The sequence below is a fragment of the Podarcis bocagei genome (assembly GCF_964188305.1).
Source record: "Podarcis bocagei genome assembly, chromosome: 17".
Lineage (NCBI taxonomy): Eukaryota > Metazoa > Chordata > Lepidosauria > Squamata > Lacertidae > Podarcis > Podarcis bocagei.
Window position 1 is genome coordinate 17,117,576 of NC_138143.1, and position 27,445 is coordinate 17,145,020.

General features: G+C 41.0%; 1 protein-coding gene across 11 annotated transcripts in view; it reads left to right on the forward strand.

The window, feature by feature from the left end:
• Positions 1-27,445, forward strand: part of BNC2 (basonuclin zinc finger protein 2) — a 418,715-nt gene that overhangs the window by 278,522 nt on the left and 112,748 nt on the right. For all 11 annotated transcript variants that reach the window (XR_014003285.1, XM_081176204.1, XM_081176201.1 and 8 more), the window contains one exon: positions 15,642-15,877. Coding sequence is in view for 10 of the 11 variants with exons in the window: in XM_081176204.1 (XP_081032330.1) it covers positions 15,642-15,877 (236 nt within the window). In the remaining variant the exon portion in view is untranslated. The remainder of the gene's footprint in view (positions 1-15,641; positions 15,878-27,445) is intronic.

Below are 27,445 nucleotides of genomic sequence, written 5' to 3' on the forward strand. Positions count from 1 at the left end.
ACTTTATTACATCATAAAGTTTTACATCTTGCTAATGATCCTACAGGAGGCTTAATTGTTTATAGGAACATCTTAATTAAGCAAAGTTCACCAGGTTAAACAGAATAAGTAAGTGAAACAAATTCTGCTACTATATTGAAATATAACACCATTAAATTAAAGCAGAAGTATTTGATTAGGAGAATAAAAATGTCATATCCTGTTCAGACATTATTTAGGCCTGGCTAACTTCGCTTCTCTGTTTAGTTCTGTGCATCTAAAACCTGCTGGATGGGAGAAATAACACTTTCTCTGCTCAGTAGGGCATTTTCTTTGGACATATCTATATTATTTTTGCTAAGGAATTTTCCCCAGATTAGCTGAGCCGCCTTACCCATCGCAAGGTTTCTTAATTATCGTGTTCCCATTTGGGTTTCAAGAATAGGAAATGCTTTCTGGATTGTACCCTTAACAATGCTAAAGATTTCTCTAATTACAGTCTAATTGACTGCAGTCAAATTTGCTGGAGTATATTTAATCTGGAACTGAAGTGTAAAACGGTCACAGTAGATGAACTTTATGACAATCGCGCACAAGTGTCCTGTTTAGTTGCAGGGTACAAAGGAAGGGTGATTAAAAAAAGGATAATCATGGCTCGAGTATCGTCGTATCTTACGGACTTTATAACAGCATGGCTAGCGTCAGTTATGAGGGGGTGCTCTGTAAAACTACCATAATTAACTTATATTCCTCTAATTACAATGCTTGAAATCACTATTGATTTATCCAGCAGCGCACGCTGGATAGTTCATGGTTATCGGGCAACAAGCATGAACAAAGGCAATCAACATTAGTTGCTTCTATAGAGGTAGTTTAGGAGTGCATGAATTACTTCTGTGCAAGACATGCATGCTTTTCTGCACAGGTGTACTTTCCCCATAAAGAGCTGTAAGGTCCTGGGAAGAGATTTGAGAATTCTCTGCTGCTTTGCTTAGTAGGGGGGAAACGTGATTTTGATTGGGCCAAGCCATCGTCAGAAGAGACACCTCTGCTCTGTTAATGTTCCCATGAGCAGTAGTCGAGGACCTTGAGAAGAGCTTCGTAAACTTCCTCCCAGGAACTTGAGGCAGTGTGCAGGTGTCACTTATGTTCACCGCAGCTTTGAGGGAGACTCTTGAACTGACCTAAGTGGCTCAGTGATGAGCCCTCAACAGGGTTTGGCTGCATTCGACTGCAGTTTTCCTCCACTCACATTCAAGCCATCTCCCAGTTTGTTTCCTTGCCCTAAGCTCCGGAGTATATGAGGGAGCCAAGTGGGCCCCACGAAGCCGGACACAGTACTCAGGGTCGGTCAGGTCAGTGGCCTAAGTCATTCAGAGAGGTCAGCCAGGGCTTTGACAGGAACACGAGTCATATCAGCTAAAAAAATAATTCCCTAGCACTGTCTGGAAACGCATTGGATTCAAGTGCAGGCCATTCTAATATGTCCCCCATAGGAGATTCATTCTAATTAAGCACCCCCTCAATTCCTTGATCCAAGTCAGTTAGAAAGACATTGAGCAACAACAGGTCCAGGACAGAACCCTGTGGCACCTCACTTGTCCCTTTGTTCCAGGATACTGAGAAACCATTAGTGAGCACTTTTCTGGGTTCTGTCAGTCAACTAGTTACAAATCCACCCAATAGTTACCTGGTCTAGCCCACATTTTACCAGATTGTGATTCGAGGACCTGATCCCCGCTTGGGGAAAAAAGACATGTGGACACAGTATATTAGGTTAATGGGCTAGAAAAGGCCACAACTTTATTGATTACAGCATGTGAGAAGGTATTGGCTTAGGCATTAGACCACAGAGAATTTGACTCCACCCACTCGGAGAGGGGTGAGTCAGATGAGGGGTTAACCACCAGTCGGGGAGGCCTGTTAATGCAAATACAACTATAAGCTCTCCCTTGGTGTCACCGAGGGTTGTGCCATGGCCCCCCGCACACAGGCATCGGACAGGATTCACGACCGCCGGATTCCTTTAACGGAATACCCATAAGTGAAGGGGTAGGCGATCGCCACACCTTGCCCTTCCATACACCAACAACACATTCCAATGCCTAACCGCCAAATACTAAGAAAGTTGTGATGATTGCTACGAGGTAGGCGAAAAAAAAACCAAGAGGCCAGTGCCAATTTGCCGATTGGAAAAAACTCCTACCAGGAAAAAAACTCCACAAGAATATCACATAGGGCAGGGGGGCTTTTCTTTCTTGTTGGAATTGTCTGCCTTTGTGCCTTCAATATTTCACCTTTAAGAAACTCCCGTCCATCTTAGACTTCCCTCTCATTGAGTATTTCTGACCATGGGATCTCACCCAGTAAGTAGTTCCTTAGATTTTTTTGAAATCAGTCCTCTTAAAGTCCAGAGTTCATGTTCGACTATAGTCAACTTTCTCTTGCCTTGGTATTGTTAAGAACATCATGAGCAAGTTTGATGGTATATTTCAGTGTTTGAACAAAGACTATGAGTGGTTCATGACAGTAAGAGCTGTTCGACAGTGGAATTTGCTGCCAAGGAGTGTGGTGGAGTCTCCTTCTATGGAGGTCTTTAAGCAGAGGCTTGACAACCATATGTCAGGAGTGCTCTGATGGTGTTTCCTGCTTGGCAGCGGGTTGGACTCGATGGCCCTTGTGGTCTATTCCAACTCTATGATTCTATGACATCTGAGATCCATGGGTATAGGGTGCTATACAGATTTAATAAAAATAAATAAATTGAGTATTCTTTTTAGCTTTTGAGTAGAATAGTATTTGAATAATTAAATTAAAGGATGATTTTGGTATATCTGATACCTTTTAGCTTATCCTTCATTCTGTGTGTGTGTGTGTGTGTGTTTGTATGTATATATGGATGTATATATATGTATGATCCAGTGAAATAGGTTTTTAATCTAGATAGGCTTCCTCTTAAGGAACATCCACAGACATTTTTGTATTCTTGTATATGTTTTAATGTTTGGATGTTTTATTACGCTTTTATATTTGTTGGAAGCCACCCCAAGTAGCTGGGGCAACCCAGTCAGATGGGCAGGGTTCAAGTAATAAAGTTGTTGTTGTTGTTGTTGTTGTTGTTGTTGTTGTTGTTGTTGTTGTTGTTGTAAATCCAAGAAAGAAGGGATTCCCTTTTGAGGCACTTGTGCCACTTTCAGAGCTTAAAAAAACAAGGGGCCTTTTGTTATCGTCATCATCACCATCATCATCATCATCATCATCATCATCATCATTTTAAAGGTGTGTGTGTTCAGTCCACCTTATTTGACTATACAGTATACAAATTGATTCTATTGCTTGTTTTGCAAACAAAGTTTTAGGACAACCCCCCCCCCCTTTCCAGTTCTCATGTTTTCCACAACCAATTAAAAAAAGAAATAAAGGTGGGGGGAGGGACTATGAAAGATAACACCTGTTTAGCTTGGAGGAATTGGCAAAGGAAGCTGTTTTCCCGACAGGCCAAAAGCGACCATCACAAGGCCCCTTAAAAGGGGGTAGGGGAGAGAAGTCAGGGTTTCCTTTTTGGTTATTTCATGTGAGCATTGGCAGAAACTCTGACAAGCAGTTCTTCATATTTTATTATGTTCTTGTCTGGCAGAATCTCTGTCAGGCAAAAACCTTGTCAGCGGAAAACCTGTCGTAGGATCAGAGGAGACAAAAACAGGTGTCACACAGGCAGTCAAAACTGAAAAGAAAAAAAGATTAGGCTAAAGAGAAAGAGGCAGACAATTACATTAATGCCATTGCTTTTATCTTATAGATGTGTGTTATTATCTCGGGGTGCTGAGTGCGCAATTGCCTCAAAGAAAAGTAGACAGGAGACAAGGGGAAACTTGATAGTTATTAACTGAAGAGGCAGTGTGTCAAAGCTGGATGAGGTTCAAAGTTTTGCAGAGGGATAAAAAAAATGCAGACAGCAAGGATCATATGTGAACAAACTGTGGTTCTGCTTTCGGCTACATAAACCCAGTAGCCATCTAAATTTTTAATCTTGGAATCAGATCATAGAGATAGAAATTAATGAACATTTCTTTGACTGTTTTTAAAATAACCTTTTTTTTATTCTATGTAAATTCAGCTGATTTATGAGCGGGGCTCTTTTTTAGCATGATTAAAACAAATGGCTGGAGCGTGACAGACAGCCACTTGTCAGTTTTGCTGCGTTCGCAACTGCCTGGTTTGCACGTAGTACTAAATTGCGACGAGGCCGAGCCATAGCGATCTTCAGACTCCCACCCCCAACTGCAAGGATAAGAGTGGCAGTTTCCACTTCCATTTTAGTTTAACCACAGTTTAGCATGTTGTTCAAACTCCTAAATGGTGATTAATCTTAACTAAGATTAGTGAAACCAAGTCAGGTTCATAAATGGTGGCTTCTACTAACCTTGGTTAAGCTTAATCACAGTTTCTCAGGTTCCAACAACATGAACATCTGTGATTATCTAAAACCTGAGATGAAAGTTTCTGAACTCATTGTGGCCGTGCTGGAGGCAAATTGTACAAACCCAACCAAGGCTTGCCCAACCTCATTATAATGTTAAATTGAACAATGGTCTAGCATATTATCTGAGCCAACCCATTGTTGATTTAATTTTTAAAATGTATTTAAATACTTTTACTAAGTACATGGAAGTTGCAAATTAGAAGATTGCATCCTAAATGAATCTGGAAAGGTTAATCTGGACTTACTACTACTACTACGACGACGACGACGACGACTACTACTACTAATTTATTTATTTATACCCTGCCCATCTGGCTGGATTTCCCCAGCCACTCTGGGCAGCTTCCAACAAAAAGATTAAAAATACATTAAAACACCAGTCATTAAAAACTTCTCTAAACAGAGTCAAGACAAAAATGAATTGTTGTCTTGTGCTAATTCTTCGATTCTGTACATTTTTAGTGACTTTTCTCCACCTTGCAGAAGTTTTAAATTGGTGGAGAAAAAAGAAGATAAATGGAAATACTCAAAGGTTGCAGTTTCGTATTTGTTGTTTCAACTCTTGCAGGATATTCATCTGAAACATTTGAACTCTAGTTCTTTACTGTTTGACCTGAAGGGCTGGTGGGGATAATTCCTTGCTTCTGAGAACTTTTATTTCCTTCTCTAGATAATAGTACATTAAGCCATCACTCCCTGCTTAAGGATGGAGGCCATTTAGAAGGGCACAATTAGCAGGTAGTTTAAGCATTTTTTCCAAGGATGGCGGTCACTGAATGGCCATCTCCTGAGTGCTAGAGCTTGCCAAGATTATAGGTTCCTACTTAAACATGACTTGTGCCACTTGAAGAGTTTTTGAAATGGAAAGAAATATAAAATGTTCCCTCTTCTATACCCTAGAGCATTAGCCAGAGACATAGCTTCACATTTCAGGAAAGGAAAGAGAATTGGGTTAGCAGAAAGATTATCAGCGAAGGTTAAATGTTTGATCTTGATTGTATTCGAGATTAAACTTGATTAAACAAGATTAAATGAACAGATAACACACCTGCTATATTCTAAAAGTAACCTTTATCATAAGTATAGTGGTCTTATCAATACAGGTCATTTCCCCACTCATTCATTTTGAAGCAAAGTCATTTGTATATTTAGTAGCTAGTCACATTTAACTATTTTTAATAGTAACTACTCCATGTGTAAAGTAAGTGAGCTTAGACATCAGTATAAGTGCTTCTTAGAAGTAATCACATTTAGTTTAAAACCAAAGCCCTCCAGGTTTTGTCATGTATACCTCAATCACTACGTTTTCTTTTATGATACCATCCAACAGTTCTGGCGTCCAGAACCACATCTCTATTAAAGGGTAGGATAGTGCATGTGTGTAGTAATTAAACACACATTCAGCTGAGGCACCCTAGACTCCCCCAATGTGGCAGAAGTTGTGGGTCAGTAAGAGGTCTTGCATAGCTACATCTAAGCTTAACTGGCTAAGTAATAGATGAAATAAGAATCTAGCTTTGCACTTTCTGGCACTTGATGAATTGAACAAACCGCTTGCCATTATTTTAATGCACAGTGTGTATTTAATTTCCTTTGAATTGTACTGGGTCTCAAAATCCTAATAAAATATAAATCGAAAAACAGCTCCTTTCCCCCTTTCCCCCCTTTCAGTTGGGGAAAAAAATGCAATGTAAAAAATTGGTGTGCTACGTAATAACTTAGTGGTCCAACGGTCCCAAGTTAGTTTTGGCGTTGCATATTGAATGCATGTTGTAGACTAATCTGTTAGTTTGAATTTGACTCCGAAGGTCGCCTTTATGGCATGAATCATCATATGTGCAGTTTCTTTACAATCTGTGGGAGCTTGCTCATTATCTTTATCAATATTACTTGGCAGAGGCATTTGTAGGTTACTTTTTCAAAGGGACATTAAAACCCTGTTCCCATTTGTGTGTTCATGCTTTGTACGAAAGTACCATAAATTGTTTGACTCAATATTTTGACAGTTAATTATAAAGTTAGATTTTAAGAAGTACTGAGTACTGTCAGGGCAGCTTCCTCAGACCGATGCTGATGGACTGCAACTTACATAATCCCTGACTGGTGGCCATGCTGACTGGCACTGATGGGAGCCTAGAGGGCACTAGGTTGCAGAACGCTGCTTTAAGTCTACTTCCATTAGCCATCTCCTAAAGCAGCTTCTCACAATCACCTGTCTTGTGGCAGAAGAAAACAAAACATATGAATCTTCTTTTGTTTTGAGACTATTTTACTACTGCACCCGTGAAAGAATTTGGGTCCAGTGTGTTCTTGGAGCACTAAGCACATAACATAATGAGCTTGACTCGAGAATTCAGACAGGGTTGCAAGAGTCAGTTTGCAATAACTAGAGCTACTTTTGCTGTTAACTCTTTAACTCTTAAAGTTTATCAGGTTTCACAAGGGTGTGAAGCTGCGCTGTAGCGCATGGGTGGGCAGACTAAGGCCTGGCCCAATCGCCTTCTAAATCCAGCCCGTGGACGGTCCAGGAATCAGCATGTTTTTACATGAGTAGAATGTGCCCTTTTATTTAAAATGCATCTCTGGGTTATTTGTGGGGCATAGGAATTCGTTCATATTTCCCCCCAAAAAATATAGTCCAGCCCCCTACAAGGTCTGAGGGACAGTGGACCGGCCCCCTGCTGAAAAAGTTTGCTGACCCCTGCTGTAGAGCAATAATACTGGAAAAGAGCCTTAAGCTCAAATATATGTTCTCTCTTGTTATCATATAGAGCTAGCCAGCTTCATCTGGGTCATAATCTCGCTAAACACCTTCATGAGTATCTAGAGATTATGACAGTGAGGCGACGCCATAGACCCATCTCCTGAAAAAGAAGTGTTTCCCCCTCACCTTTAATATTGTGATAGCTACCGAATCAAGTGGGTTTGGGGATTTATCGTGTATTTATCAGAAAATCACAAAACCATGCATATACACACATTTGTAATCCTGATTTCATACCAAATTTTCTGGCAAGGAATGGAGAAGGAAAATTATGGATGATGCGAAATAGATATCTTCAGTTAGCAATCCGGCGGGAGGGGGGCAGGGATGGTGCCCCACTTGCATGGCAGCGCAAAATTCAGTGAAACAGAAAATGTGTAAGAATGCATTGTTCCATTCCAGAAAGTTCAGAGGTCAAATGAAACAAGCAGCACACCTTTTTACTGTTGCAAACTGCTTTATGGTGACTTCATGCACTCAAGACAATGGTTCCATGTCCTGTGTGAAAGATACAGATTGTCTCTTGGGTATACCAGGCTCAAGCATTAAAACTGGCTCAGAAACATTTCCAAAGGAAAATATGACAGCACTTTTGGCATCTTCCCAGAAAGAAAGAAAAAAAACCCCCTGAAATGAACTGCATTGCATGTGTCTGTCACTTACACCAACATTGTCAAACTGAAAGCTTTAGAATATTGTAAAGTATATTTGTCTGGTGCTCTGTATTGTGTGGTAGCTTACTTTAACTGAAACCATTTTCCAAAAACAAATAATACTTTGTAGAATATCAGGTGTAATGGATAGCTTTAGCAAACCCTTCTGGCTTGTTATATTCACTTGAGAATTTAAGCAGTTTGTTCCATTTATTAACACTACACAAAATATTCATTTTTTGTATTGGCGCAAGTATTTTGACTTTGTGCCCCGTTGAAAAATTTTCTGATGCCCTGGAGATTTAATTTAGCCTGTTTATCTTGTATTTGATAAACAAAGGTACAAACTTTGAAAGTGACCCACTTGTGTAGTACTGTGTTTGCAGGTGGCATTTTACTCATAAAATGGAAAATAAATTCCTCCAGAGAACAAAGCAAAGGAACAGTTCCCATTTTTTATTTTTTTTGCACCTGGCATCACTGGCTATTGTAGTTTGCAGGTTTGTTTGTTTAGTTTTTCTGCGGTGGACATAGATATCAGGTGCCTAGAAAACTTACATTTCTCCATCTTTCCTGGAACAGTGCTAAAATTCTCTGATGTCCTAGAGCAGAGCTTTCCAAATTGTGTATCGCGACATGTTAGTGTGTCGGCTGCAGTGCGTAGGTTTGTCATGCAAACTCTCCCCGCACTCATCCCAGGGCTGAAAAGGGGTTAGTTTAACCTCCAGTTTGCTAGTAAAACTGAATTACTGTGTCACGAAATGATGCACGTTTAAAAAGTGTGTCACCAACATAAAAAGTCGGGAAAGCTCTGCCCTAGAGCAAAGGTGGAGAATCGGATCTGAGTAACCAGCCAGATCTTTTATCTCCCCTACTCGTCATGGGCCAGATTGATAGATGGGCAGAACTGCCCGTCTGTCAATCTCCCGACATTACAATGACATTTGGTGATGATCGCCAGGGACTTCAAAGCACAAAGCAGGGCTTGCACAGTGCTTTGAAGTGCTGCTTCAAGTCGCTGCCCTGGGGGATTTAGTCACACAGCCAATGATTTGAAGTCACTGCCAGGATGGATTTGATTTAAATCAAATTGATTTAAATCACGATTTAAATTACGATTTAAATCATGATTTAAATCACGATTTAAATTACGATTTAAATCACGATTTAAATCACTGGTCAGTAAGGCTTGATTTAAATCATTTTTTTTACAGAAAGACTCATTCTTGCTGGTATAAGCTTAATATTTACAACCAGATGAAGATTTCCTTTTTGGAATAATAAATTTTCAGGGTAGTTTTTACAGTTATCTCAAAAATTACTGATTTAGTTATACTATTAGAACTACATAGACAGGTAATTATGAAATTATTGCAAGGTTTAATAAGTTAACTGTTTATATTTGGACAACTTTTCTGCCGTACTTTATTGGAAGGAGGAAAATAATAATTTCCTTAATAACAATTTATTTAACTAAAACAATAACATTATAGCATATGTACCCATGTTTGTTAACTGATGTGGTTAAATGGTTAAAAAACAAACTTAGACTGAGTTTTAGCAAACATTAAAAACTTACAACAAATCCCTATTTCCTGATGAATAGCCTTTGGACTATAATGTAACTTAAATAGAAAACTATCTTTAGAAAGATTTTTCCTCCAAAAGCCTTTTATTTTAAAAAGCCAATTTAAATTTTTTAAAAATCTATTTAATTTTTATTTTTTAAAAATCCAATTTAAATTTAAAAATCTGATTTTTTTTAAATTGAAAAATAAAAATAAATCATTGATTTTTATCCACCCTGGTCACTGCCCATCTCTAGGACCCAAACAGTGTTCTCTGGTATAGTAGCATTTGAGGTACTGAGAAGGCAATGGTTTCTGTCCCTGTCATCTCAGCGGTGTCGTGCAACAGCCACAAAGTAAATGGATTTGGAATTTGGGGTGGCAGTTGCAAGAGAATGCAGAATTATTGGGGATCTCCCTCCTGCGAGTATTCTCCACTTTTCATTTACAATGTTGGCCTCATTCCAAATCAAGCATGAATACATTATCCCATCTGTCAGGGGACTGCCATCGGAACAGGGGAGGGAGGCAGAGATGCCGTTGGGATACAGGGAGCCTCTGACGCTTCTAAGGAGCAGTTCCTCTTCCAGCGAGGAGAAAAGCCACACCTCCAGTGGAGAAGAGAGGGAAGGGACCAGCCAAGCGAGGAGAGGGCTCAAAGATGCTGCTGAGAGCCCAAGCATCTCACCTAGCTTGGCTGGCCAGGAGAGACGCACGCCACCTCCGTCGCCCAGCTTGCGCAGAGGGGTGAAATGCAAAGAGGGGAGGCAGAGATTTGGGGTGTCTAAGTTCTTACGTTGGGGGAGAAGCCAGAAGGGGCCACTCCCGGACGCTGCAAGTGACTAAGACGGACATGAACCTTGTGTATCTGCACTGTAAGTAGTTTGCACAATAAAACCTGTAAAAGACAGGTCGGAGTTCTGGCTGGTCACTCACGAGCAACCACCACCCAGCATTCTGACACCATCATGAATTCTACTGCATTCATGGATTTGGTGGTGAGGCTATGCCCTAATGCCACACGGCTACCTCCTGACTGGAATGCTTTGGGGCAGATGGATAAGCCTGGGGTGGATGAGGAGGAGTCAAAAGCGACGACAAATGACCTAGATGTCTTATAGGCCAAGGAAAAGAGGGGACTAGCAAGCTTGGTTTGGAGTAGGGTGTGTTCCAGAGGAATAAGGAGAACAAACTGAAGAATCTGAGAAAGGAAAGAAATGCAGAGAATGATCAGAAAATAAAAAATTCACAAGACATCGCACTGAAAGGTGAGGAATGGCGAGGTTCATAGTCTGTTTTGCTGCAGGAATCAAATATTTAGGATTTCTCTATGATCTGATACTTTATGGATAGTGGCTGCTTGCACACAACAGCCTTTTCGTGCTGCTGTAGTGCAGCTTTTATATAATTAGTTGGGAGCAGAATTAAAATTGAGATTCCACATAGCATTTGATATGGTTCTGTATTAACTAGCAATGCCCTTCCCTGTGGCATAGAATTGTTCTTTACCGTTCACTCACAAGTAAGGAAAGGTCACTAGCAACATCAAATAAAAGTTTGTTGTTTGCAGGTTTATCCCACTTATTGCCTTCTATTGATCCCAGCTGGATCAATTTGTCCCTGCAATATTGGGTACTTTTGGAGGGTTACCCCCAAATATTTGATTAATCTTTGGGAGTGGGACAAAATTGAAAAATGTTTAGGTGGGATTGGACTTACCTTTTTAATACATGCCGGTTGAGGGTTTCTTTTTTCTCTTCCCCCCCTTTTTTTAAAAAAACAACAGTTTGCTGACACTTCAGGTGGTGACCTGGCTACCTTTGAAATTTGGGGCATGCCAGTCTCATGTGCTCCCAGATTGTACTTGCCCTCAAAGTGGGAAATGTGAATAGCTCCTTTGGAAAAGGCAAGCACAGTTCTCTGTGATTAGACGGCAGATTCATTAATGTGGAGGACTTCATGGCTGGTGCTGCCACATTTCTGCGTTGTGGACTCTGTGGGATAGACAGGCAGCCCCGAAAGACCAGCAGCTTAGCACATCGGCCAGATAGCACATTCATTGCCATTTCCACTTTTGAGATACCATGTGTTCACTTCTGCATGAAGAACTAAAGGAACTGGCGTCAAACTCTTGTGTTACCCTGTGGGTTTAGAGTAGATCACAGAAGAATGATTTAACATATTCCTAGCTTTTTAAGAGGAATGGTTCTCATCCCCCCCCATAAATTGTATATTTTTCATTTATTAGAAGATTTATATACCACTGTTCACTCTATTGGTGCCATCAAAGTGCATAATAAAACCACAACAGAATCTATTCTGTAGAATCAACATAGTTGCAGAAACAAAACACCAGGAAGTGGCGCCTCTTTAACTTACTGCATGAAAGCAAGTTCCTACATAATGTTTGAACCAGCTGTTAGCAATAGTTAGAATTTTTTCCTTAGTCTGCAATCCTAACCACACTTGCCTGAGGGTGACTCCCATTGAATTCAATGGAACTTGCTTCTGAATAGACAGGAATAGGATCACTGCATTTAAAATAGATCATGTGTATCCCTGTTCTAATCTATTTATTATATTCCTTTACCTAGGGTGGGTTTCAACAATAAAAATAAAAATAATAAGTTTGAAAACAATTTTAAACACTTGCAAGCACACACACTCTCTCTGTCTCTATGTCCCCATATATAAAAACAGTTAAATATAGACTGCATCTCTATTGGAGCTCTCTCATAACCATAGTGGGCTTGAGGTGACTTTGTCAGTTTCCTTTGAAAAAATGCAAGCCAAGGTTAAGCTGTCAAAGTATATGTCCTAATTCTAAATAGCTCTCTCTGTGTGTAATGCCACACAACAGCAGTTATATCCCTTTTGCTACTCTGTATATTCGGATGATTGCGTACTTCATACTTCGAACAGCTCTAAAATTTCCTTTTCTGAGCGGAATCCAAGACCCTTAACAAATCTTCACCTTTCCCCAAGTCACACCTCAGGCTTGTGGTTATACAAATACAACCTCTTGACTTTAAAGAAAAATAAAATGAAAAATAAGCTCAAGAAAAAGAATAAGCCTAAAGAGGTGCTCAGGGAATTTCCCCCAGCATCAAGGCCTTTAAGCATTTTCCATTACTGATTAAGGCAGGCTTCCTCAACCTCGGCCCTCCAGATGTTTTTGGCCTACAACTCCCATGATCCCTAGCTAGCAGGACCAGTGGTCAGGGATGATGTGAATTGTAGTCTCAAAACATCTGGAGGGCTGAGTTTGAGGAAGCCTGGATTAAAGCTTGGTGCATATGTAATGCTTTTGGACAAGCAATTGGGCACATGGTAGACAGCTCAGTCTATCTCCGCCTCCCTACATGAATCCATTCTCCCTTCTGTAGAGTGCCTTAATCTCTCTGTCTTCGTCAGTGCCAACTGTGGTTAATTTTAAGTGGGATTGCTTATGTAAACTGTGTTTGAAACTACTATTGGAAGTGGATTTTCAAACCCTAATCTGATAGGCATTAATTGTCACTAGTGCAGGTGTAATGCTATTACAGGAGTGGTCAACATGGTACCCTTCAGATGTACCAGATTACATCTCTCATCGCCCTTGACAATTAGCCAGGCTGGCCCTGGGACTGATGGAAAGTTGTAGTCTGTAGAATCTGGAAGGCACAGGATTAGCTAGCAAATTGTGATGAAAGAGAATGGAAATTTGGCTGGGGTGGGAGTGCAAGAACCCACAACAAACACACACACACACCTCACCATACTTGGAAGGCTGGGAATGTTATATCTGAAAGGCTTTTTTTCATCTAGTAGTCAAGTTTACAAATGTGTGCTGTTCTTGCATTGAAATACATCTATATATTGCAGCAATGCCACCATTAGTGATTATATAGAAAATATGTCGCTCTCTCTGGCTGGCTTGTAAATTTGAATTCAAAAAATAATATTTTTGAGTGTATTTGGCAGAACGCCGCCCTTCATACTTCTGCAGTGCGAATGCTTTGCGGAGAGACAGAGGACTTCAATCCCCGAGCTTAACAATCCCTTATCTTTTGCGAACTTTAAATTAATTTTTAAAAACCTATTTATTCAAGGTTGACTAAACTGCTAGAATAGGAAAGATCAGACAAATCAGCAGCAAGAAATGAAGTACGAGGAAACCAGAACTCTTTGACAAAGTGTCCCTCAGGGCAGATGTGCTGAATGAAGCCAGCAGGGAAATGATAAGGGCATTTACGCTGTGGATGGAAGAAAGCAATTTATCAAGAGTACATGAACTCTCCAGTGACCACAAGCAAAGAAGATACCAAACTGCAGGAGGAGGTAGAGGACCCCCTACAACATTATTTTAAAGGCTGACAAAATTCCATTCTCTCTCCCTCTCTGTGCGTGTATAGCACCATAGAGCAAGTTCACTGCATTTTACATAATGAAGCATTAATGAGTCCTCTTTCTTATTAAATGAATTTCAAAGTTGTGAGGGAACACTAGTTGTTATGGGGGCCATATGTGCTCTGAAATGGCATTTGTCACGGTCCCCTCCCCTGTCTACTCCAGCAATATTTCCTGTAGAGCTAGATTGTGGCAGGTGGTCATGAAGCAGGATATCAAAGTTTATGCATGGTAGTCATTCAGTATAGCAAAGAGCAAGGATGCCACAAGTATTTCGTTTGTGTGAAGAGTTCAGCCCTATCGATTTTGATGCGTTAACTGCATGGTAAAATGCCTTGAGTGCTGGTGGATTCCTGCTCTAGGTAAAGAAAAACGGATGGAGGAGAATTGCACCTTTACAGTATTTATAGCAAAGTGATCCAGTACCATCCTTCAGATTTTGCTTCCAAAAGAGGTCTGTTTTCTAACAAAACGTCCAATTGCATGCATCAAAATTTTGTACAAATATATCTGATTAATGCAGAAACAGTACAGAATGGACCTGCCACCCTGGGATCCTTTTGGAGGAAGGGCAAGACATAAATTTAACTAATAAGTAAATAATGAATTAGCACATTGAAAAATCGATCCAGACCAGAAATGGGTTGATCCCCTCCATTTTTAGTATAGAGATGTTGATATATATTAAAATCCACTGTACTCTATTTAATACAACAAATACTAGTAAGGATATAATAAAGGAAAATAAAATAAAGGAAAAGGAAAAACAAAAATTGAAGACTTAGTAATTTAAAAGTGAGATAAATGGTCTACACTGACCCAGGAGGTAAGAACAACTGACGTATTTTCTAGGCTGTTGTACAAACTTTTGCGACTAATGCTGTAATCTCTGGTTTTCTGTCTTCTAGAAGTAAACTGAACAGTTCAAAACTAGAACTTCTGGGCATTTTTCTAACCTATAGGTTACATAGGTTCCTTCATGGACTGCATATAGGAAGTTGTGTTAAGTCTGGTTATTTAGTCCTTATGCTCATATGACAAAAGGTGGGTCTGTCAGAAGGTTAGGCTGCTTTTGGAGTTCATGGAGAAAAGGGGAGAAGGAAGCAAGAGGGCATGATTTTAGGAAAGTGTTGTTGCATAGGTGTGCAATTGAATTTGCACCTATGCATGAAAAAATTGTCTTCCAGGCAACATGGTAAGCTTAATTTTTTAAAGTGATTAAAAGTTCATCCATATTATTAAATTCTATTGCTCGTGACAGTTTCTTAGTGAATGCCACTGTTGTTGAAGTATGTTTCATCTGTTCTTCCTCTTTTAATAATTGAGGTATTGAGCCATAAAAGTGTTTTCAAAGAAGGTTGCAAGAAATTCAGTTTAAAATATACAGTGGACCCTCGAGTTATGTTACTTTTGGGTAACGTAACTTTTGGGTTGCGAACGCAGCAAACCCAGAAGTGTATACTTCCAGGTTTCACCATGCATGCATTTGCAGAAGCGCTCTATCGTGCCATGCACATGCACAGAAGCAGCACCTCATGTTGTGGACTTTTCGGGGTACGTAAGGACCCGCGGAACGAATTAAGTTCATATCTGCAGGGTCCACTGTATACGTTGCATATACTAGCAGAGATTTGTAATCCATGATGGTACCACATCCAAATAATATGTGTTTATCCACCTTGCCTTCAGGTTCTCTCCCCACTCCTTTTTTTGTTTAGCAATAACTCCCACTGAGGACTGTGTAGAAATTCACACTGTGCTTATGTACTAGATTCTCCTCAACTCTCTGTCTTCTTCCCTCCTAGCTTTGGACAAGCTTAGCACGCAGCATCTGTACCACCCAACTCAAGTGGAGATTGTACAATCCAATGTAGTGTTTGACATCAGCAGCCTAATGCTCTACGGGACTCAGGCCGTTCCGGTGAGACTGAAGATATTGCTGGACCGACTCTTCAGCGTCTTGAAACAGGAAGAAGTGTTGCACATCCTGCATGGTTTGGGCTGGACACTTCGGGACTACGTTCGGGGTTACATCCTTCAGGTAGGAACCAAACTAGTGCATGGGCGAATGATGACTCCTGAACTAAAAATCGTAACCTCCTAGTGTCGCCACTTATTTGCAGTGTAGGATGAATTCACTATGCCGTGTGCAACAGAGATGGGAGGGAAGGGGAAGTTGCTAATGAAAGTTTTGACCAATCTTACTGCTATGGAGAAGTACCCAATAACATTCATATTGTATATCTTTACAGCATAGCAGGAATGCTTGGGTGGGGGAGAGCATACAGTTACTTCCAGATTACCTGTTTATCCATCCCTGTTTGTTTGTACAAAGTTTATACAATATCCACAGCTTATTGAGCATTGATTCTGATTTGGTTTTTGGTGAGGTCATGCAATGTCGAGACAAACAAACGCCACTCCACTCTTTTTCAGTGCATTTTCTCACCACTTAGCACAGAAATTCCCTTTCCTTACTCACAGACTTGTTGTGCAAGTGTGCCAAATCCACTTTAATTGTGCAACCTGAGTTTGTTGGTGTGTGACTGAATCCCACCCATAAAACAGCAACAGTCCTGAAGCAGCCGATGACTCGCAAATGTTTTATAGACCCTCAAGGATCTCCATATTCCTATAATAATCAAGGAAAACTCATAGACTGAGCTTGAAATAAACATTATTAAAGAATGAGAAAAATGAGAGTTCAAATTAAATTATCTTTAGCTCACATGAATTAGCCCTCTTGACTGTACACACATAACATGTTCATCAGCTATGGTTTAGGGTCTGCAAGATTAATACAGTACAATACAATACAATACAATACAATACAATACAATACAATACAATACAATACAATACAATACAATACAATACAATACAAATGAATGCCCAAATTGTATTAATTGCATTCCATTAGAATATGTAGGTTTCATGTAAAATTTCAGTGTGGTTAGTGGTGCTGAAAAGGTATTCCTAGTAGTTTGTTCCTAGTGGTATTTGTTCATATGGTGGTATGGAAAGCCCTTATACAGGAATCCAGCCAAGGTTTAAAGTCCCACCATTGTTCTCTACGGCCTAAATTGAAAACCACCAGATTTCCACTCCACAAGTTGCTAACTAGGGCTGCCATACTTCCAGATTTTCCTGGGATTTTCACAGGGATTTCAAAGGTGGAATTGACGTCCGGGGGAAATTTCTGAAAGATGGCGCTTTGTCCTGGACCTTAGATGAGTCTATTGAAAAATCGCTCAACAACTTTCAGGGTGTCCTGGTTTTTACTTTCTGAAATATGGCAACCCTGTGTTAACACTCTTTACAATTAACCCATCTCAATATCATTATGCCGTGGATTCCTTAAAATGTCTGTACAGAAATAAGCCCATTGAGTTCAGTGGGGCTTACTTCCAGGTAAGTGTGTATTTGATAGCAGCCTAAAGTGTAGTGAAGAGAGAATAATCTCCAGCAAGCCTTCTGTGATTGGAAAAAAGAAAGATAGAAAGCCTCCTGTGTTTAAACAATCATGTGGAGCTGTCTCAGATGTATTCAGCTGCTGGTTGTTCTTTTAAAGGCAGGTGGGAGGGATGTGACAACTCCAAATGCTGCAAGGACTGCTGCCAGCTGAACACAGAAGCGACAGCATTCAGCTGGCAGTGTGCACCTGCAGTCACTCTTGCAATGCCATCCAGTGCCTTTTTACTCAGAGGTAAGTCCACATAGTGTGGCTCACTCACTGGTAAAAATGCTTAGCACTTCATTATGACCGGGGTTGGTGGAGGTTTCTGATCTGAACGCATTTCATATTACACAGACTCTTGGGTATTTGTAATACTCCATGTTCTGCCAGCCATTGCTACCTGAAGCATACCTGCCTCTACATCATACATTGACGAAGTCTCTTCTCCTTACTGTGTGCCTACTTCTACTCGTTGGTAAATGTTGCAGGATGTGTCTGAGTTGCAACCAGGTCGGTTGTGAGATTGAACATGCTGCTAAGCATTAGGAAGTTTTGTAAAAAGAAAGCAGCCGCGATCAAGTTTGTATTCAGCTGGACCACTCAGGGTGGATGGAAAACAGAGACCAGCTGGCATTTTGTGTCCATGTGTTGCCATTTATATGATTGTATGCTAGAGTCAAGATGCATCGGCTCCCTGGAGACCCAGAGGAAAATGCACAACTCCAGTGCATGTACATAGTAACATGCTTGAAATACATAGGGACATTTTCCCTTTGGAACAGGCAGGAGTGCCAACTTGAATAAAACATTGTGGGGGCGCAGGTAAGTCTCACCCCGCACAATCGATCTCATGACACAATGCATACACACCATTTAAATGGGAATGCCCATCAACTTTGGGGGGGCCTGGCCCCCTCAAATATTTTATCATGGGGGCCAAAGCCGCCATGGCCCCTAGGACTTGGTTCCTATGGGAACAGGTGAAAAGGGACTTCCTACCCCATACGACATCCTTTTGATCAGTGGATGCAGCACATTCATTTGTTGTCTACAAACAATCTTCAATATTTCATGTTGGATATATACCATAGTAGTTATGACTTGTTTTGAACTCTGGAACAGTTCCATCTTTCATGTTCCAAGGCAGCATAAGTTATCATTTCCATTGAAATCAGTAGAATATAATCTTATACATCACTGTGCCAGCTTCGATTGGGGAATGGAGGGCAGTCCAACTCTCCTATGAAGCACAATCCCCAAATCCCCAGATTGTCATTTGTGTGGTTTTTTAAAAGAAAGGGCAGGTTTCTAAAATTTCTAGAACCTGAAATAAGAGGCACAATATACAGGTACTATACATCTTGTGACAAACGAGCCTGTTCCCTATTTCAGTGCTTTGCTTTGCCTACCTACTCTGGAAGAAATTTATGTGGATGCCAACAATAGTGAAGACTAAATGTTAGATATATTCTAATAATCTTTTCCTTTCCTGATTTCACTCTATCCTCAAGGGCTTTGGACAAACTGAGACTACCATATAAAGCATCGCAAATATATTAGAATAAGTTGTTAAAATGTTATAAATTTGCTTTTAAGGGTTAAATGATTACGGGTGCTTTAAATGTAATTTTTAAAAATCCTATGTAAAGATTATCGCTGATTTCCCCCTCTTCTCTGAAAATGTGGATATGTGCCTTCACATACATATGCTTTAGATTGAGGCCTATGCCTTGTGAACACAGATGTACATTTCTCACTTAAACGATGCCATGTGTGCTTATGCACTTAAGTGTAAATTCCTGGGGTCTGAATAATAAAAGGTGAGTAAAAAGGCTAGTATCCTAAGCGGACTAGTTTTCTATGTAGAGCTTAAAATGCATTTATTTTCAAGAGTGAAAATCACTTAAAAACCCCCACAATTTTCAAAGACTAGATTCTGTAACTTCTTCATGATAAGTGGGGGGGGGGTCGTCTCATTGTGGTGAGTAGGTGTTGCAGAAAGAGGCCAATGCCTGCTTTTTAATTACCTGTTGGAATGACTGTATATCTGCAGGACTTATCTGCAGCATAACTTGTTGCAGACTGTTAGTTCTGTTGCATCATAAACAGCAAAGACATTTCTCCAGCACTAAAACTTTTTAAGAACGGGTTCCATGCTTTCTTACCAACACCACCCAAGATCCTTGCTACTGCTCTTTCTCCCATGTTTGGGATCCTTCTTCCCCTATCCTCCAGCAAGGGGATGGAAGTAGTTGGTTTTTGAGATATTTCTGTATTAAATTGCACTATATTGTTTAAGTTGTGGCCAAAGGTTGGCACAGAAACAAACTATAATACAGTGGTACCTCAGGTTAAGTACTTAATTTGTTCCGGAGGTCCGTACTTAACCTGAAACTGTTCTTAACCTGAAGCACCACTTTAGCTAATGGGGCCTCCTGCTGCTGCCGCGCCGCCGGAGCCCAATTTCTCTTCTCATCCTGAGCAAAGTTCTTAACCTGAAGCACTATTTCTGGGTTAGCGGAGTCTGTAACCTGAAGCGTATGTAACCTGAGGTACCACTGTATGGCACAGAAACAAACTATAATACAGTGGTAATATGGATATGGTTGTCACCTATAGGTCTTTGATAACTAACTATGATCAGGACTGACAATCAGGTAGTCAGAACCCTGACAATTTACTTTAGGAACATAGGAAGCTTGCTTAAAGCAAGTTAGGCCTTTCCTTTCCTTTCCATTCCATTTCACTGTTAATGTGTATTCCGCCTTTCTGTATTACTATACACAAGGCAGTTTGCAGCAACAAAATATACAACGAAGAACACACACCTTATAATAATCTGATCCAATGCAGAAAGCCATAAGAAGACATAACTTTAAAATGGAATGACCTACAGTGGACCCTCAGGTTACGTACATCTCTGGAGGTTCTTCAGGTTGCAAAAGTGGTAAACCTGGAAGTATTTTTCCAGGTTTTGCCTCTTGCGCATGCGCAGAAGTGCTCTGCACATTGCACATTGCAGAAGTGCTCTATCACGCTGTGGCGTGCGCAGAAGTCGCGCCTCTAGTTACGGATTTTTCAAGGTGCGCACTAACCCCCGGAACAAATTAAATCCGTATCCAGAGGGTCCACTGTATATCAAATAAAATAATATTCAACAATCTATTAGAATATAATAGTGCACTATAGAATTAACTCTCAAAACGTCAGCAAATAATAATTAAACAGAAATTCGCTCTTAACAATTACAATAAATAATTATTAAACTATTATCAGTGAAAAAAATAACTGCAGGTCACAATGCATAAACTACCACAATACATACAAAAACCATGTAAAAGGATCAAATTGAGAAACAAAGACACACAACTTATAAAATTATTTTTTTAACATCCCTGAACTCCTCTTCTCCCTTCCCAGCTTCTTCTGCTGTTCTTAAAGTCATGGCCTGGGAGAGGCTAATTGCTCAAGCTAGACTTAGAATCATAGAATTGGAAGGGACCCTGAGACGGGATGGAGCATGGGGTGTGTGAGGCACTTTCCGTCCTCTTTACACTTCCTCACTGAGGAAGCTGTCGTCTGCTGAATTATATTGGTCTAGTTAGCTCAGTATTGTTTACATTGAGCATCAGTGGCTCTCCAGGGTTTCAGGTGGCAATCTTTTTCAGATCTACCTGGAGGAATTCAAGGGATTGAATCTGGGACATTGTACAGGCAATGCATTCCACCACCACCAACCTGGGGCCCTACCCATGTTTCGATGAGTTTTAAAAAGTTACAGCTGCACTGTGGGATAGATGCACAGCTAAGCAGCTCTCACATCTTTACTGTGGAATCCGAAACACCTACAACCTAACTATAAGGTAAAGGTAAAGGGACCCCTGACCATTAGGTCCAGTCGTGACCGTCTCTAGGGTTGTGGCGCTCATCTTGCTTTATTGGCTGAGGGAGCCGGCGTACAGCTTCCGGTTCATGTGGCCAGCAGGACTAAGCCGCTTCTGGCGAACCGGAGCAGCGCACGGAAATGCTGTTTACCTTCCCCCCGGAGCAGTACCTATTTATCTACTTGCACTTTGATGTGCTTTCGAACTGCTAGGTTGGCAGGAGCAGGGACCGAGCAACGGGAGCTCACCCCATCACAGGGATTCGAACCGCCGACCTTCTGATCGGCAAGTCCTGGCCTCTGTGGTTTAACCCAAAACGCCACCCGCATCCCTTACAACCTAACTATAGGTGATGCTAAATGCATTTCCAAGCAATCGCATTGGTGGCTTTTGTTTAGTTTACATGTACCCAATTTTCTATAGGGACCTCATTGCACAGGGAGGGGAGGTTTAACCCTTTCTTTCCCAGCCATGATTTTGGGGGAAATCATTCCCTCTCTCTGCTTCAGTGAGCAACAGAAGAAAACTTCACATTGGCTCCAGTCGGAACCCTTTTCTCCCTTCTCTAACTGCAGTATGGGGGTGATTCCCCTGTATTGCAGCTGTGGAAGGTAGGGTTAAACTTCCCCTTCCTGCACACTGTGATCTCTGGAAAATCCCCCTCCTGCCCTCACTATATTAAATAAACAAACCACAGGTATGATTGCCAATGACACATTTAGCATCATGTGTAGTTAGGCCCTTATATATACAGGATTGTTAACAGCTACACTGTGAGCCACATAGTTGAATGATGTAAAGCCCTATAACACGCCATTAGGTTAAAGGTCACTTTATCTGGCTAAAGTTCAATCACACCATAGCCTTCAAGGCTTTGGTGTGATTATTATGCTTGACAACAGTGTACTGAATATTTTCTGGGTTATAGGAGAATAATTATCTAGGCAAGTTAGAACAGCTGTTACGAGTCTTACCAAACATATTGACTTGGTTACCAGTTGGCTGTAGACTGTGTTGCTGGGCAATGAGATATGGTAAGGAACCTAGGCAAGCATGCCTATTACTTGGTTCCTGTAATTTTATGCATATGTACATAACTTGGGTAGCAGAGTATCACCAGCTGAGGTGTGTTGAACTCTCACAGAATACAGCAAAGCTTTTATTAGCTCATATTTAAACCCATTTGTCCCCTTAATAAATGTAATATATGTCTGCATGCAATATTGCAGCAATATAAACTTTGTATCCACAATGAAGGTTAATTAATGCTATTAATTGTGCATTTGCATTTTCAATCAACCTAACATTTCTGTCAAAGGCAACAACAGTGAAAGCATGAATCAACTTTTCATAGCAGCCGAGAAAGAGGAGAACGGCACTCTTGGATCTGCCATGGAGCCATCCTGTCTAGAATCTTTTTTCTTAGCCATATGTTGCCTGGAAGCCCACAAACAAGCCATGAAGGCACAATATCCCTCCTGCTGCTGATCTTGCAGACATTCACATATAATGCTAAGCTAAACCATGGCATTGGCTTAGCATGAAGGTGCTGGCTTCCAGCAAAGAGACTGCAGCCTCTTTCTCCTCTCGGTCCTCAGTGTGGCACAGCAGTTAAGCCAAGGATCCCAAGATCTTGGTTAGCTCTCTCGTGTTGAACACTTATCTGTAGCCAAGGTTTGTTCTTGGCTACACTTTGTGGTTTAGGAGGAGAGAGCATAACTCCAGTCCTGGCGATCCCGGAAGAGAGGGCTTAACGCAGATGGGCTGCACATTGAAGCGCAACTGATACCGACAAAGTGTGGTGTCAGCAACAGAGGTGTGTAAACCACGCTGGAGACTGGCACAAGCTCCAGAGCATTCATTCTGCCATGAGTGCAAAGCTAAGCTATGCACCCCTCTTTCTGTTTTGATGGTGGAATGCACCTAATAGGCCTCTGTTTAGCTTCCTTTGGGAAGGTGTAAAAGATGAGCCCTAACACAGTGGGGTAGAATTACTGGGGCACAGACACTGAAAGCCTCTCCAAGCGAAGCCACAACCATGTGTGATTCCTTCATAAAAACCACATTGTAAAGCTGTTAATGTGCCAGGACTGGAGTTCATGGTCTGTATTTATTTTGCAGCAGCTGTTATTTAAAAAATCACAAACCCACAGAACATAACAAGGAGTATTTTATCATAATGCCCTTTGCTATTCTAGTGATCAAGGCCATCAAGGCAAACAGAATGTCAGGTTTAATGTAAAAAGGGGTCTATAGGTTGATTTCAAACATTTAAAGAAGATCGAGCTTAATACAATTTGCTTAAACATTTGTGGCTTTTATTATATATATATATATATATATATATATATATATATGTTTTGGTGTCTTCGGGTGTCTTCCCGTGTAAGAGTTGGGGTGTCTAGGCGACGTTTCGACGAGGTCTCACTCGTCATCTTCAGGCTGGTGCTTTCGGCTTCTTGTTACTGGAACAGAGCAGGATCTCAGTGTTTGAGTTCCTATAAATACTGTTGAGGGGGTGTGGTGCAGAGAAGAAGTTCCCAGGTTATTGTGCCTTTTCTTCTTTTGTTCCTTAATTACTTGGGGGATATCTTGAGTGATATCTTGAGTGATATTCTGAGTACCACTTAGGTGGGTCATTAAGTGTGGATTAGTTGCTATAGCTTTCGTGTCTTGACCTTTTGAGCTTGTGAAGAGATTTTTCTGAGAAGATGGCTGTACTGCACTGAGTTGTGCTCTGGCTTGGCTTCGTGTATAGGGGCGAGCTGTGGTTTTGTGCCCTGTGCCAGCCAGATCTGTGTAGGGATTGCAGGGGGGTGCAGCATCCGGAGGTGCCACTATGGTTTGGCTACCGGATGGAGTCTGTAATTTATCTGTGGAGAGGGTCTGGGTTTGGGTCTGGTGTGGTTGATAGGTGATGGCGTTCTGTGTGCCTCTGGTCCTGGTGTCGGTTTTTGTGGGGAGGGCTAATTTCCAGATGTCTGGCAGGCGGGACGTGTCGTCACGCTTGTTCATGTTGTGAGGGTGTTTCTCTATCTCGATGGCTTCCATGATTATTCTCTTGTGGTGATGTTCCATGTTAAAGAGCAATTTGGAATCTGCAAAATTAATTTCGTGTCCTGTTTCTTTCATGTGTTGGAAAAGAGAGGAGGTTTTTTCTTCTTTTTTGACGGCATTCTTGTGTTCTGCGATACGTGCATTTATTCGTCTGTTTGTTTGTCCAATGTACGTGGCTGGGCAGACTTTGCAGGGTATTTCATAGACCCCTTGGTTTTCCAACTGGATTTTATCTTTGGGGTTTCTGAGGATATTGGCTATTTTTTGGTTGGTGCAAAAGGCTGTTTTGATATTGTGTTTATGGAGGATTTTGCTGATTTTGTCTGTAGTGCCCTTGATATAAGGAAGGAGGGCCATGCCATTGTTTTCTTCTGTGTCTTGGTTTTTGGGGGGTGTTTCTTTTTGGATTAGCTTCGTAACCCTGTTTTGCTGGTATCCATTGGCGATTAACACATTTGAGAGATTCTGTAACTCAGTTGTCAAGTGGTCTTTGTCAGCCAGGCGTTTGGTTCTGGAGATGAGAGTCTTGGCTACGGAGTTTATTTGTGCAGGGTGGTGGTGTGATTGTGCATGTAAGTAGCGGTTGGTGTGTGTTTTTTTCTGGTAGATAGTGTGTCCTAGGGAGCCATCAGGTTTTTTGTAGATTAGGACGTCAAGGAAGGGAAGTTGGTTGTTGGCTTCTATTTCCATAGTAAATTGTATTTTGGGGTGTAGGCTGTTGAGATGTGTGAGGAAGCTGTCTAGTTTTTCTTTCCCGTGTGGCCAAATTACAAAGGTGTCGTCAACATATCTGAGCCAAAGTTTGGGTTTGTGTTCTGACTTGTCTAAAGCATTGGTTTCAAAGTGTTCCATGTACAAATTTGCGATGACCGGTGAGAGGGGTGATCCCATAGGCGCTCCTTCTATCTGTTTGTATCTTTGTCCATTGTGGATGAAGTACGTGTTGGTTAGGCAGTGGTTGGTCAGGTCCAGGATGTATTTGGGGGGATTGTATTTGTTTTGAATGGCTGTCAAGGCTTCATTAATGGGCACTTGAGTGAAGAGAGATACAACATCGAAGCTCACAAGTAGGTCATCGGGATGTAGGTTTTGCTTCTTTATTGTTTCTATGAACTGGAAGGAGTTAGTAACGTGTGAAGCGATGGATTCTGCATAGGGCTGAAGTTGCTTAGCGAGAAATTTAGCGAGATTTTGTAGAGGTGAGCCTATGGAGCTGACTATTGGTCTGAGTGGTGTTCCTTCTTTGTGTATCTTGGGGAGACCGTAGAGTTTGGGGCATCTGGATGATTTTTCATCCAGCTCGCCCCTATACACGAAGCCAAGCCAGAGCACAACTCAGTGCAGTACAGCCATCTTCTCAGAAAAATCTCTTCACAAGCTCAAAAGGTCAAGACACGAAAGCTATAGCAACTAATCCACACTTAATGACCCACCTAAGTGGTACTCAGAATATCACTCAAGATATCACTCAAGATATCCCCCAAGTAATTAAGGAACAAAAGAAGAAAAGGCACAATAACCTGGGAACTTCTTCTCTGCACCACACCCCCTCAACAGTATTTATAGGAACTCAAACACTGAGATCCTGCTCTGTTCCAGTAACAAGAAGCCGAAAGCACCAGCCTGAAGATGACGAGTGAGACCTCGTCGAAACGTCGCCTAGACACCCCAACTCTTACACGGGAAGACACCCGAAGACACCAAAACCTACATTCCTGTACCCGTGAAAATCTACGAAAGCAAATATATATATATATATATATATATATATATATATATAATTTTATTTTTTTAAAAACCCAAATAAATATTCAATCATAAAACTTATTTGGAAGGGAGCCTGATTCTACACAAAGTTTCAGAGTGGAACCCTGATGCTTTTCTTCAGGCTGACACTCCATGGGTGTCAGCTGTGAAGACTTGTCTGTTCTCTTGGGTATGCTCAGTAAAGTCATTTATGAGAGTCACTGGTGTCCAGTATGGGCATGCCTAGTTGACTGTCATTTGGTGGATTTGGGTCTACAGTGGTACCTTGCTTTGCATACGGTTTGGATTACAAACACATCAAACCTGGAAGTGCGTGTCCTGGTTTGCAACCTTTTTTTGGATTACAACCCTTTTTTATTATGAACAAAACATTTTTGGAGGCTCCATTGGCGAAAGCGTGCCTTGGGTTACAACCTGCTTTGGTTTACTAACGGACCTCCGGAACAGATTATGGTTATAAACCAAGATACCACTGTACTCTTTCTGATCTCTAAAATCTCACAGGTACAGCAGACATCATCTAGACCAGGGGTTGTCCACCTGGTCCCTACCGTCCATTAGTGGGCGTTTCAGGATTCTAGGTGGGCAGTAGGGGGTTCTATGGCACAAGCTGAATCCTCCTTCCATCGAACACTGGTGGGCAGTAAGGAAATTTTTACCATCAAGAAAGATGCATTAGTGGGCGGTAGGTATAAAAAAAGTTGACTACCCCTGATCTAGACTTTGGTTATATGCTGGCCAACAGGGACTTTCATGGGACTGCTGTAAGCTCACTTCTTACATTCATCCCATGGCTCCTTACTTGCCTTTTACAGCACCTGAGTGGGTGCCTTATGGAAAGTTGCCATCTGGACATACTCTAAAGGAAAAATCTCATTCAGTATTGTATAGGTGGGAGGTGAAACATAAAGCCAACACAAACTGCCTTTGTATGGAAGCCTTGCCATGTGAAACTCTTTGCACCTGAATAAGTGAAAGGGTCATTCCATTACCCATTCAACCACATGTTATTTCTGAACCTTTCAGTGTCATGATCTTTTCCTTGCTTTTTTTAAAAAAAATTATTAGAGTTTCTAAAGAAAAACACCCAACTTATTCTCAAATATCTTTTTTTTAATCCAACATTAATCTAAATAAGATAAAAACATAGAGAAAAAGAGAGAGAGAGAAAGAGAAAGAGAAAGAAAGAAGTAGAAAAGAGCTTAAAAGAGAAAGAAGAAAAGATAAAGTTCAGAAACTAAAGAACTTCTGATTCTTCCTCTGTCCACTTTATATGAACAACAACAACAACAACAACAACAACAACAACAACAACAACTTTATTATTTATACCCTGCCCACCTGGTCTGTACTCACTACAAACAGCAATTCAGGGTTTTAGACGGTAGTCTTTATCTGTCCTAACTAGAGATGCTTAGTGCAGGCATAAGCAAACTTGGCCCTC